Source organism: Salvelinus sp. IW2-2015, linkage group LG35 (assembly GCF_002910315.2).
Source record: "Salvelinus sp. IW2-2015 linkage group LG35, ASM291031v2, whole genome shotgun sequence".
NCBI lineage: Eukaryota > Metazoa > Chordata > Actinopteri > Salmoniformes > Salmonidae > Salvelinus > Salvelinus sp. IW2-2015.
Genome location: NC_036874.1, coordinates 6444807 through 6459189, shown reverse-complemented (window position 1 = coordinate 6459189; position 14383 = coordinate 6444807). Strand labels below are relative to the sequence as shown.

The following is a 14383-nucleotide window of genomic DNA, read 5'->3' as shown; positions in this document are numbered from 1 at the left end:
ATTGTCATAGATTTGGTGGGCACTGTCATCTGTGATCTTTGCGATATGACTTTAAGCACGTACTGATGAAACTGTCACTTAATATTTTTTTCTTAAAGTCTACAAACGCTCKACATTTATTCACTCTGTGATTGGGTTGGATCCTATATGCTACTTTTATTATTGTCCTGTAAATGGTTCAGTGCCTATAATTTAGGCTGTGTGTAGAATGGGGCATAAAGGAAATKACCTCTACTAGATTATAGTGATAAAGAAAACAGCATTCAAATTTGGCTTGTGTATTCATTTGCCTATAACTCATAATTCCATTATTTTTACATAAAAAAGAGAATACTTCAAAATGAGAAGATCCTGCCATGGAAAAGACTGGGCAGACAAAGTGTAAAGGAGGGGAAATAACTCACACCATGCAGCAGGACACCTTCAGCTGTGGGGTCTTTGTAATGCAGGTTTGATAGTTATATTTTCAACAATGAATGGTTAGCTGTTGTGACAATTAGGTCAAAAACAATTTTATTTTTTGGTGTAGCTGGTCAAGGAAGTTGCACAGAACTTCCCCAACATCCCAAATTGTTATGGAACCTTCAAAAACACATGGAGCAAAAAGAAATGGCTGAGGATATACTAAAAATGTCTGGTATGCATTTAATTCAAAGTAAATGTAAATTCTTTATTTTTATGTAGTTGTGTTGGACAGCCATATGTTCAATTCATGCCTATGATTTCAGAGTTCAACAAAGCCAACAACTGCTTCATGTGTGCCACTGATRAAGAACCTGGATGTGGCCCAAAGACTGACTGGGTTAGTAACTTTATTTAACATGTTTATAATCTTTTGACAACAGTGACAGCATGCAAGACCAATTTATGATATAACACAATGGATGGCTAATTAGTCATTCGTCATACTGCATTGATATTTGATATTATTTATAACGTGTTACACTTTGTTTTGTTTTAGATTGAATGTTTTGCATGCCAACGGTGGTTCCATGTGCTGTAACTAGGAATGAAGACAAAATTGTTCAACAGAGTAAAGAACACAAACTGGAAGTGCAGTCTTTGTTGTTGAAAATGTATGCTATACCCCATCCACACTGAAGAGGCTCTGAAATGCACATCAACCAGGGATAAAGAGAAAGTTAACTTCAAATAAGTATGAAACATTTCATTGTTACATGTCTGTTGACATGTTGGAAAAGATTAAAGGTCTACAACTTCTGTTTAATTTGTCAATATTAMATTTTTATTCATTGATTTACTGGCCACCATTACTGTGGTTACATGTTCAGTATATATGACCAKCAAACCCACTGCAGCCTACCTCACTCTCCATCCCTGCTTTGAACAATTAATAGCATGACTCTCGTACTTTCCCCTTTATGGTTGATATTAACAACGAAAGGAGATATTATCTGTCTCTCTCCTATTGTGTACCACTGTTAAATACTGTGGAAAAATAAAAAACAGGGAAAATAAGTACTTAGAACTACCAATTATTATAACTATTAAAGAAAAGGGTAAACAACACTGGACTGAACCCCCTAATTGTCAATCTAATATTAATGTACAACAATATAGAAGAGACATAACTAGAGGATATGCAATATGGGTGTATATCCACTGCACGCTTCTTAGGTATGTAATTGACATGACCAAGGAGCTATTGAAATTTAAAACTATGAAAAATGTACGTTACACCACAGGATTTTACAGTACACAAACAAGAGTGTGCAATATAGAAGGGTACATTCTGCACCATGTTTGAAGTCAGAAGGTCACATGACCAAGGAGCTATTGAAAGTTTACATTTAGAAAAATGTATGTAAAAACGTGTGAGATGAAAATGGACAAACTAAAGGGTGTGCAATGTGTAGGCCCCCTGAGTGGACATTCTGAACCTCGTTTGAGTTCAGTAGGTCATATGACCAAGGAGCTATTCAAATTCAAAAATGTAAATAAATAATTTTCAAGTGCGAGATGTAAATCGACAAAAAATAAGTGTGCAATGTGTGTCTATGCCATCGGGTTAGCTAGAACCAGCTTTGAAAGTTTTAGGAGTAATGGTTAAATAGCTATTGAAATTTGATTTGTCACTATGTTACGGTCCCTAACTGCTGTTGGTGGACATAAGACTACAGGCGAATATCCGTCGAATATCCAACCTGAAACTCTTTACCTCGGTGGAGAATCGGCAGAGTTCAAATATAATTTTGTTAAACATTTGTGACAGAACAATGGACGTTTTTTTTTTTTTTTAGATGTGTGTATGGCGTTGCCTACACAATTTAAGGAATTGCCACGTTTCGTGACTAAGCAGCAATTTAATATCTGCAGATAGACTAATAAAGCACTATAATTCACCTTTTGCCCACCTTGCAGTGTTTTGGTTGATGTTCTGCATAGCTTGTAAGATCATTTGAGAACTTAACCATTTTTGCCATTGTATCCATATTCTTTACCACAAAGAATGACACATTCACTATGCTTTCTCTATGGGGACAAGTTAACGAAAACAGACAACCAAAATTTAGTACCACAGTGCATCAAGCGTGAAGTGGAATTTTCTTCTTTCCTTTACCTGCACAGATTTAAAATAGGTGCTGGATTGTTGAAGGCAACTCCCTGGTAGCGACCCACAATAGTACTTTCAGATATTTGGAGTTATCATATCAGTGCAGAATGCAGATGAGATTAAGGAGTCAGATCCAGGCAAAATAACTGTAGTTAGAGACATAGTAATCAGCTGTTGCACACGAGATTCCCTAAAAACACACCGCTACGACCGAAAGTGACTTTTCGTAGCAGGTTAACCCTTTTCCTAACCTTAACCTACTTCTAACCTAGTAAGTTTAGGCAAACGGTTCGTGAAAATGCTTTCCTAACATGCTACACTTTATTTAACTTTTTTTTTTTACTGAAAAAGTCTATGGTAAACACAGGCTTCGATTTTACACGTTTTATTCTGAGATCATGTTCATCCGCTGATGTCACTTTGTGAACATTGAAGCATTCATAAAAGGTCATGTTAATCGACTATCTCAGAACACAGCGTATAAATTCTCCTTAGAATGTGTTAATCTATATTCGAATGACCACTAACAATGAAAATACATGTTCTCAAAGATGGATGGCAGGTGTGGGAGGAGGCGAGATCAGGTGGGACCATTGTAGCCAATGAGAGGGCAGATACGGGTGACAACAGGCCATAGAGACAGAGGACTCATTTTTGTATCTGACAGTACCAAAAGTACCACAGGTTGAGTCATCATACCCATAAACAGGGAAGCAAACTAGTCACCTTTCGGCCCAATTCGCCATTTTGAATCCAAAATAGGTGACATACGTGACTCGTGTAAGCCACTATAGAAAGAGTTGAAAATTACACCACATACTTTCCCTCTTTCTCACTACAGTGGATACAAATGGGTATGCCAGGTGTACTCTCTGTCTGAAAGAGACCCTTTGTTGGCATAATTGATATCATGCTCTGCTGGCACATTGTAGAACAGATGTCTACAGGCAGAAAGTGTATAATGTGCAGTGTAGCCCAAAGATATTGCTTTTGTTGAACTTGACAGTAAMACGTGTGTTTCTGAGTGGGATTTGATTTTTTTTTACTCAGGATATTTTTGCACACATGTAGGCTTGTGTACTTGATCAATGTCTACTATAGTGACCACTATAATAGAGCAAAAATAGAATGGCTKTTTGTTTCGTTCTATTTCTACTTTAAKAMGTTTTTTCCCCAAGAGCAATATTTGTGTGTGTGTGGTCACAAGCGTTCTATTATAAAGGCTGCCATGGCTAACTGCAAAATTTGTGGGTTTTTTTCTTCTCAAGACCTGTGTCATTTGCTGTAAAGTCTAGGCAACAAATAACATTGGATTGCTTTGACATTTTTTAGCTGTGAGTTAGGTTCACATTAACCACTTTTTATTTTACACAGACTGATCATGTAGATCATATTTTTTGTTGTTTAAACCTGCATTTCCCCTAGCAGGATTTTTTTTTGCTGCTCACTGCAAAGAAAAAAGGGTCACCTTTTTGGGCCTCCGAGTTTGCATCCCTGCATAAAACCTAGTGGTCAAACAAGGAAATGGTTCCAATCGCTTTTCCACCATTCATTTTTCTCCATGGGGGTTTTAGAAAATCATAAGGGCCGTGTTTCGTGTCAGCGTACCCTGGCGTGCTCATTTGATAACCATGTAAAATCTCTCTAGTCTAGGACAAGGTGGCTTTTATCAATATATTTGCCTGTATTTAACCCCCCCCAAAATGAAATGCTAATGTAGCCATCATAAAGAACTACAAATGCCACGATGATCTGAACGAGACTGCCGAATAGAGGCAAAGGTAAGAATCTCTGGATTAACTATCTAATGTTAGCTAAATTTAGTAATGAATAAATGTCTTTAAAWTTGACAATTCTGTGAGCTGCCTTGTRCAAGTTTTAAATTGACACAATACATGTTAGCAAAGGTGTCAGAGATGACGTGCAGGATCTTGTAGGGATTTGTAGTCTTGCATGATGTCTAATTAGCATTTTAGAATCTGAGTGTAAATAGAGCCGAATATATTGATGTCACCTTATTTACCAACATTTACATGGTTATCAAAATGTCCYGCCAAGTTAAGCCTACACGGAACACAGACCTTATTTAAAACGGTGGAAGTCCAATGTCCATGCTAAAACAGGTTATATCCATGATGAGWKYTCTCTGACAACAGGCACAACTTCAAAGTTGCTGAAATGCCATGTGCTTCCACTTATCAGTGCATTCCTAACAACCTAGCCATTATGAAACTTCTACTCGATCAAAATATATTATAGAATTACACTTTACTTTTATGCTCTTTTAGAGTTAAGGCACACGCATAGCATTTTTGTAATTTATTTTTTATTTAAACACCACACAAGATTGAAGCTGGAAAAGTGGTCAAGATATGACTAATATACAGTTCTTTCTAGTTCCACTATGGAACCACTCAAAATGAGGTGTCAATAACTGGCGTTGAAAAACCACATTACACAACCAGGCTACAGAAGCTGAAGGATGTTCATCTATTCCTTGCATTTGCACTGTCTSCTACCCCAGTACTGCAGACCCTCTGGGTGAAGATCCCCCTAGGTACAGATCTAGGATAAGCTTCCCCTCCCCCAATCTTTCCTTCATACTGGATGCAGAGACATAAAAATCGTATCCATGAATGAGTTTCTGACTCTAGGGAAGAATACAAAGGGCTTCATTGCCAAAATCCCAAAGTATCCCTTTAACGGGGAAACTGCTAAACTGACCCAAGATCAGCATCTAGGGGCGATTTCACCCTACTCCACTGCAGCCCAACAGATTATGCTTAAACAGAGGATTAATTCCATTCCATTGGTAGGCCGAAAAGTTATTACACTGGTCTTTAAGAGAGTCACATTGATTTACAAATCAGTCATCAAGCGGGGCCCCTTTCAGACTGGACCTCTGACTCTTCTTCTCCTTCTGGCCCATCATACGGTAAAGCTTCTTCTTTGCCTCCTTCTGCCTCTTGAGCTTGTCCTCCTCCGCCTTGTCCCGCTGCCGCAGGAAGCCCTTGTGCTTAGCGTGCTGCGCCGTGTGCGCTTTCTTGCTCTTGTAGTTGTGCACTGTGCTCAGTGCGCTGAGCAGCGCCGCCACCTGGTGGACAAGAGAGGGCACACGCTCAGATTTCAAATGCAGTGTCATTCGTGTGTGGTTGTGTCAGGGGCAGTCATTGAAGCCACAAATGTTCAAGGCTGATTGTGGTACTGCAGGCAGTACTGCAGGTATTGTTGGCAGAAAACGGGGGGGCGACGGTGTAGGTTTTTGTTACAGCCCAGCATTTACACAGATTTAGATAATCAACTTTGTCTTAAATCTAGACCTCCATTTGTTGAATCAAATGTGTTACTGCTGGGCTAGAACAAAAGCCTGTACCTTGGCCAGTCCGATTTCTTATAAAATAAGGTGGTGATTGTTTTTCGCTTTCACAGCATATTAGTACATCARAGAAAAAGAAAATTAGCAAATCTGACAATCATCACAGAATCCAATGGGATTTTTCATTATTGTTTCCATAAGGAGACCCTTACCTTCCTCTCGTGGGGCTCCCGTATGACAGCGGGCCTCTGGAGGTCCTTGGGCGTCTTGCCCTTGGGCTGGTCCTGTTTGGGCTTGCTCTTGAAGGGCAATGCCTTCTGCAGCTCCCTGGGGATGTGCAGCTTGTTGAAGTGGCGCTGCGCTCGCACCACCGGCTGMCAAGGGGGGAGAAAGGGTCAARGGTTAGGTCAGAGGTTCAGAATCCAACCAGGCCAATAGTCTGGCTTAAGCAGATACCTTTTCATACTACAGATGCTGTGAGACATTGGAGCTGAGGACGGATGTCAAATGGTGCCAGAGAAGATGGRGCGTTAACGTGGTGAAATCAGWTTTAGACAAACTTTACTGTCCACGCAATGTGGAAAGTTGCCTTCAGTTTCACATACGGACAACAGACATTAAATGCGGGGCGCTAGTTAAAGAGATATGTTTATTCTGATGGGCGAGCAAGAAAAACTTGTAATATTGGTCACCATGGATGTCACAGTGACATGMTTTGGGAAGCATGACGACAAGCCTGTTGTATCGAGGTGCCTGCCAACCAGAGGTGCTTCCCACTGGGCAGCTGTATCACGGTGTTGCTGGTGTTAGCTAACGTAGCCAAATATTTTGTGCCAAGTTTTTTTATTCCAAGTAGGATAGCAGCCTATATGAGAAATAACTTCTATTGGTAACCACCTGGATGTCACCGCGTGATACAGTCTGATACAGTCACCAGGACAGTGTCCTTCGCCCCCGCCTGCCGAGCACAGCTTTCCCACAAATCCTTTAACCTTACAGCGAGGGAAGTAGTCAGCTAGTTAGCTAGCGTAGCCAATATATCAAGGTGACAGCTAAAGCACAAGCAAAAGTGGTTGCTTAGTTGTAGTGATTTCCCCCCGAAAATATACAAGTAGGATATGTATCCAAAAAGTATTACAAAACTAAATTAATCCTGAACACTTTCCCAACGTCGGCCACTACGATATGTAGTGGCTCAAATGATGTGTGTAGCGCACTAACGCCCTGGACCAGAGCTAATGTGCAGACTTGTATGTGTGCAGTGCACTAACACCCTGGACCAGAGCTAGTGATAGGGTATAGCTCTGGTCCAGGGTGTTAATGCACTGCACACATGCCATCTGAGATGCAAAAACACTGTCTGAGACACACATGCATGACTTTTGAGATTCGCCTTCAGTACGYAGCTGGATGGTTCTCAGATTGTCAGGAAGTAGGAATTGCACTCATAAATGAATCTGTGTGGTGTTATGTTTTGCACCATTTTTATTTACCAAATGCTTGAAGTTAAGTTATTCACCCAAAATACCTAAAATGACTAATAAACACACCTCTTTTGTGAACAATAAATAGTTGATACTCTAACTGCCTCCATATTTAATAAATTGAGCTTTATCAAAAGATCAGGTCACACTGTATTTGGATAGTCCCCTATAGATAATCTACAGATGGTCAAACTGTTGATATGCAACTGCTTGCTAGGGTTACGGTTAGGTTTAGCAGCAGAACAGTGAGCGGACATTCCTTACCTTGTACAGCGAGTCTGTGTTCGGCTTGTTGCGGATCCCCAGGTCGTGTTTCAACTGGCCCACCGTCCTCATGCCCGACCAACTGTCCTTCTGGCCCGCTGGCATCAGCAGGGAGGTCACGGGGTTGTAGAGCTGAGGGACTGACACCGGGTACCAGGAGCGCAGGAACACAATGTCTACACACACACACGTAATTAATAACATTTTTCCTGACCCCARTTATTTGACTGGTCGATTGTTTGGCCGATAGGCGGTTGGTCGACAAATATTGTATTCCGTTGGACAGTAGCAAATATATATTTCTCAGTGAACTAATCCATTACGGAGKGCGAGACTAATCATTGTCAGAGTGAACACTGTTTGCAGAGCGCACAACCTATGCTACACTTGTGAGAAACCAGTTGATTTATTTCATTACATTTATGAGTTTTGTCAATTTAGTCACTATTTAGTCTTTTGTTTGGAGCACTCCTGTCAATGTTGAGTAAGGTTTACGCATAGAARTAGGTGTATTGGCTACCTGGCCTGATCGCAAATGTTGACATATAAATGTGCCCATTTCGGGATCTGATAGAATTTCTGATTGGCTTAACGCACCATCACTAATGAGCTATGGAGCTTCTCAAAGTAATGTTTTCTTCACCTCAAACAAAGTCTGTTTTTACATCCATTGAGAATGACAATTCCTGTGCCGAGCTCACTGGCGCAGGAAACTCTGGTTGTGTCTACATTTGACACATACATGTGACTTCTGCTATCAGAATACAAAGACTGCAATGAAAAGACTGGTCTAGGTGTACAAAAGTGTGGTCTGATTGTGTTCAGATCTGGCTGCCCACTTCAGAAGGTAGTCAGGCTGCATTGTGTGCAGTAGGCGAAATCTACACTCCTCCCACAAGTCTCAAGAATACTTCTGTTCTGGGACCGAGGCACCTTTTTATTATAACGGAGTAAATATGTCCCTAGTGTGTGAGTAACGTGTTTGCTGGCCTCATAAATGCTAGCCAGCTAGCTAATATTTGGAATATACTTTTTTGGGACTAGTGTTACGCTAACCCGTTTGCAATCCCTTTGGCGTTGCTAGTTAGCTGGCTAGTTAGCCACAGAAGTTCGCTGGCTAGTTAGCCACAGAAGTTAGCTGGCTACTTAGCCACAGAAGTTAGCTGGCTACTTAGCCACAGAAGTTAGCTGGCTACTTAGCCACAGAAGTTATCTACTGCCATCAGTTGTTGTGTTATCATATTTTGCCTATTTCACCATTTCTAGAATGCATACTGGCATTTGAATATAGGTGGGAATAGGGAATCCAGACACGGTAGACACGTTTAAATGTAGGCGTAGATGCATGACGCGTACGGAATTCCGTGAACAGAACTCTATGATCAGAATACTGAAGCTGCGTGAACTGTCAAGTCTAGACACGGCCTCTGGGCCCAKAATATTTTATACAATATTGCAAGGCGCTTCAGGCCGGACCTAAGTTAATACAATGTTTCAAGTTCGTTGCAGAAAGGCCACGCGTAGCCAATGTGATTTATAGAATATTTATTTTTATCAGGATATTTTCTACCTGCAGGATGCAAGGTTTTTATGTTGACTTTATAGGCTATTTTTACATAGTTGGCAATGGTAGAAGTTACTTTTTAGGTTAATCGTTTTAATTTGGATAGACATTATTATAAATAAAATGAAACTGTTGCACGAAAATGTACATATGAAAACCATAACTGGCACGTGATCAGTAGAAATGGTAAGATAAATTTGCATTCCACACAACTCCTTGTATAGCCCATTACCGGCAACTACAGATGCGTAACGGCAGAATCTGCAAAAGCCAGTAGGAGCTGGGGGAGGATTTTTTCTGCTGGTTATCTTGATCTCTGGCTCCCTCGAGTCATGCGTCTTATTTAATCAAACAGTGAGCTTGAAGCATCAGACAAGCTCAATGCATATATAGTTGATTTGATTAAAAACACAAAAGGTCTATATATGGAAAAATATACGTTTTCAAAAATGTTGACCAATTGATTGTCCAAAGATCAAGACGCCTTTCGGTCAACCAGTATTTTTTTTAGTAGGGGACAGCCCTAAATAACATATACCAGGAGCACAGGTAACCAATATCTACAAAACACACAATTCAATATCTACACATAAGAGTAATGAACAACATGTAACAGGAGCACAGGGACGCAATATGTAAACACACCCAGAAGTACTAGATAAGAATATAAAGGCAGTATTCCGTCTAAATTACTGTAACGTCCATAGACGCTTCCATGAGATGTGCAACCAAAACAGTAGGAGCAACCTGCTGCAGGCAATACATTAATTTGTCAAATTGTATAAATCCTATTACTCCTGGAATTTTCACCATATTACTTTCACCTATCCAAGCCTTCAGATCTCCATAAGCGCATAGAGGGTAGGGTGAGGGGGCTACGGGTTGTTTTTGGGACTATGAAATGCTCTAGACTGCGCCAGTTGCTCACCACTCATCAGCAGCCGGTCTTCGAACGTGGCTCTGTAGGCTCCCGCCGGCGTTGACAGGGCCTTCTTAATTTGACCTCTGACCCCACTGACTGTTCGGATGGAGGCCCCTTCAAATTTCGCCACCTCCAGCACGCTGTTGAACATCCCCTGGGAACAAAACAGAGGTGTAAAGCTCACATTTTTCTGAATTTCTTGGAGTGGACCTGAGTCTCATTCATACTCAGAGTAGTAGGGCTGATMTGACTTTATATATTCACACAACTTCTAAGGACATATACATAATTTCATACCAAATTTCACGGTCCCATGTTCATCGGTTCAGTTCTTATCACACCAGGACTATAAGGGCCATCTAGTGGTGTAGCGTGGCCGACTTTGAATGCAGCAACTAATCATTCTCAAATTCATTAGAGGCTAATTCRTTGAGTCTATAGATGGGTTAGCTGACAACGTCACGAAAACTATGTGCACAGAAGTGCAGAAGTGAGTTGTGATTCTGGATGCCCAGATAGCTACCAACAATGACAAGAAACTGCCATGTGGGGAATCGTAAGTGACTCGTTTCAGCTAGTTTAATCTTGTTCTTGATACCATGTCTTGTTTTGAGGTGTTTAAACTGATTTAAAGTCAATACTAATATGGCTAAAATTGACTAGCTAGCTAACCAACAACTGTAACAATGTTTTTGAGAGACTAAACATTGGAGAAGAAATATAGGTTTACATGTTGTTGACAATCKAATCCAGCCCAGTCTGTTTTGCCCCATAGCAGCGCATGTGTCGGTTTTGWTGCTAAACAACCAACCCGTCTATATACCAAATCTGGAGTCAAATCTGATTTATTGTTCATAAGAAGATTTGTAAAGGATTTTTATCATTAGCATATGTGCTAATGTGCATCTATTGGTACAGTGCACCCATATGAATACAATAACAAAACAATTCTAACCCATTGAWGACTGATGTAATGAGTCGAAATACAAAATCTGGAGTGAATCTGATGCACGGTTCATGAAGAGAAGATGATTGAGTATTCACGTTACATATTCAAATAATGAGTTAATAGTTTCTTTGTTTTTTGAGAWATCAATACCAAATACAGTGAGTTTCATCTTAGGGAAGTCCATGGTAGCGATTACAAGTTTCAAGTTGATAGGCCACTGTGGAGTGGATTTACAGTGGTTAAAATRGACACGTAAAAATGTTAAGTATTTTTKTTAGCATATTAGTCCCAATATGCATCTACTGGTATAGTGTGGCCATCTTTGAATGCATCAACATTATTTTCTCATTCTTTAGGGACTATTGCGATCGGTCCAAAGACCACATTTGGAGTGAATCTGACTTAATCATAAAAAATCTTAATGGACTATTTGAAGCATAGTTAAAGTGATTTGTTAAATGAGATTTTTTTTTTTTAAGTAAGGAAACTAATTCCAAACTTAACATGGTTCATCATGGTAATGACCCTAAAAAAAATATTTCCTAATTTATCAATAACCCAGCCATTTCTTAACAAATCCCTTAGCTTTTTTTCAAACTAAGTTAAGAGATGTACCATGGGCACACATACATACAGTTGAAGTCGGAAGTTTACATAAACTTTAGGTTGGAGTCATTTAAACTCGTTTTTCAACCACTCCACAAATTTCTTGTTAACAAACTATAGTTTTGGCAAGTACTTTTTCCAACAGTTGTTTAGTCAGATTATTTCACTTATAATTCACTGTATCACAATTCCAGTGGGTCAGAAGTTTACATACACTAAGTTGACTGTGCCTTTAAACAGCTTGGAAAATTCCAGAAAATGTCATGGCTTTAGAAGCTTCTGATAGGCTAATTGCCATCATTTGTGGCAATTGGAGGTGTACCCGTGGATGTATTTCCAGGCCTACCTTCAAACTCGGTGCCTCTTTGCTTGATATCATGGGAAAATCAAAAGAAATCAGCCAAGACCTCAGAAAAAAATKTGTAGACCTCCACAAGTCTGGTTCATCCTTTGGAGCAATTTCCAAAGGCCTGAAGTACCACGTTCATCTGTACAAACAATAGTACGCAAGTATTAACACCATGGGACCACGCAGCCGTCATACCGCTCAGGAAGGAGACACGTTCTGTCTCCTAGAGGTGAACGTACTTTTGTGCAAAAAGTGCAAATCAATCCCAGAACAGCAAAGGACCTTGTGAAGATGCTGGAGGAAACAGGTACAAAAGTATCTATATCCACAGTAAAACGAGTCCTATATCGACATAACCTGAAAGGCCGCTCAGCAAGGAAGAAGCCACTGCTCCAAAACCGCCATAAAAAAAAGCCAGACTACAGTTCTCAACTGCACATGGGGACAAAGATCGTACTTTTTGGAGAAATGTCCTCTGGTCTGATGAAACAAAAATAGAACTGTTTGGCCATAATGACCATCGTTATGTTTGGAGGAAAAAGGGGGATGCTTGCAAGCCGAAGAACACCATCCCAACCGTGAAGAACGGGGGTGGCAGCATCATGATGTGGGGGTGTTTTGTTGCAGGAGGGACTGGTGCACGTCACAAAGTGAATGGCATCATGAGGTGTATGTATGTAAACTTCCGACTTCAACTGTACATACTTTGGTCTTATTTGGATTTATGGTTCATGAGAATACGTTTTTCCAAAATGTCCAAGATGGAGGGAAATCTATCCCAACAGACCTTACGGGTCCTTGAGGMAAATTTGTTCAGCATGAGGAAAGACACCTACATGAGGAAAGACAACAACCGTTTCAAATCTMTAGGTCAAACAGGGTGATGGATATGAGGGTTTAAGTGAGTGATTACAAYAGCGCCCCCTGTAGGCCAAATAGYGCCATTWTTTTTTGACCAAGTTACTCATGGCCTCTAGTGTGTGCCAAATTAGAAAAAKAAAAAAGAAAAAAAACACCCMAAAAATCTAGTTATTTGAACATGTCAAGAAAAGAAAAAATGTTTTCCAGCTTTGCTGTGAACCATTAATTTTATATTCATATATTCATAAAGCATTATGTACACAGTTGGTCCATAATTTCCACAAGCATTTCACTACMCTCAAATTAACATCTGCTAACCATGTGTATGTGACAAATAAAATTTGATTTAGTGTTAGATTATTTMTCGTATTCTGTTCTACAACAGATTAACAAATGCCTCAAATGTCTACCACAAAAAGTAAATATATTGTAGCTGAACTATGGTATGTCAGTAGTGCTATGAGGTGCATCCTACCTTGATGAATGATGTGTTCTTGTAGATCTTGTATGGGTAGCCAATCAGCTTGAGCTTTTTGACTATGGTCACCGATTTGTCCAGGTCAAGGACGACTCCTGTAGCTGCGATGCGGAAACTGGTCTGCAAGAGAGAGAACGGAAAACTTCAACAAAGATACTACTAGAAGTAWCCCATACTGTGTACTGGTGCATGGTATGTTACTCCTGACAAATGAAAATGAGACATMTTCGGTGTAACAGGTGTACGTATTGCGCTAATAATGACAAATTAATACAAATATCCAGTTCACAAATATCCAGTTCACCATTTACCGGGTATTTACATAATATGGTAACATTTTAAAGAGGAGCTGAACTCAAAAAACAACTTCTCTGGTTGAAGATATTGCATCAATTTGAGTYGTAAACAATTGTACTAGTTGCAAAATTTACTAAAAAGCGTAAGTGGTAAAAAGTCAATATCTTCCAAAACTGAGATTTGCGGCTGGCAGCACTCAAGTAATTATTGATTTGGAGCACGGCAACATGCGACCCGATCGTAGCAGCAGAATCAACCTACAGCCCGAGTCAATACTTTGTACAGAGAGAGATCCAACATAGCATCCTGTTTGCAACTAGGCAAATTACTGTAATACTAATGCAAAAAAGTAAGGCAAAAGCAATTAACATCTTTGTTTCTAAATTACCACATACAACAGAGAGTAGCGTACTCATCATATTGCCAGCATTGGTAGTGGCTCGCAATCACCACCCACTCACATGGCACGTTGTATGCCCTGTCACTCGTTACAGAGTACTTCGCGATATTTGTCCGGGGATAAAAACTAAATTACTTAGAACTGGCAGCCTATAAGCCACATGGCAAAATCCTAACACAGAAACTCATGTTCAGCCGTCTATCATCGCACCACACCAGATTCACTGGTAGATCTATCATCCCCAGTAAAGACTCACCAAGCGTAATTCCCGACCTGACCTCCGACACCAAAGGCCCTGCTTCTACACACACAAGTCAC

The 14383-nt window shown here is 40.1% G+C and overlaps 1 protein-coding gene and 1 long non-coding RNA gene across 2 annotated transcripts in view; one reads left to right on the top strand and one right to left on the bottom strand.

Annotated features, from left to right (window-relative positions):
• The window catches only part of LOC111958578 (uncharacterized), a 7035-nt gene extending 5985 nt beyond the window's left edge, over nucleotides 1–1050 (top strand). The window contains exons 2-3 of the long non-coding RNA XR_011474874.1: nucleotides 729–802; nucleotides 962–1050. This is a non-coding gene — a long non-coding RNA (uncharacterized lncRNA). The remainder of the gene's footprint in view (nucleotides 1–728; nucleotides 803–961) is intronic.
• Nucleotides 1051–4882: 3832 nt separating this feature from the next.
• Nucleotides 4883–14383, bottom strand: part of bms1 (BMS1 ribosome biogenesis factor) — a 43480-nt gene continuing 33979 nt past the window's right edge. Inside the window, exons 18-22 of the mRNA XM_070437459.1 lie at nucleotides 13366–13488; nucleotides 10132–10279; nucleotides 7640–7815; nucleotides 6104–6265; nucleotides 4883–5669 (exon numbers count right to left, since the gene is read on the bottom strand). Of these exons, the coding sequence (XP_070293560.1) occupies nucleotides 5442–5669; nucleotides 6104–6265; nucleotides 7640–7815; nucleotides 10132–10279; nucleotides 13366–13488 (837 nt within the window). The 3' untranslated portion in view covers nucleotides 4883–5441. The remainder of the gene's footprint in view (nucleotides 5670–6103; nucleotides 6266–7639; nucleotides 7816–10131; nucleotides 10280–13365; nucleotides 13489–14383) is intronic.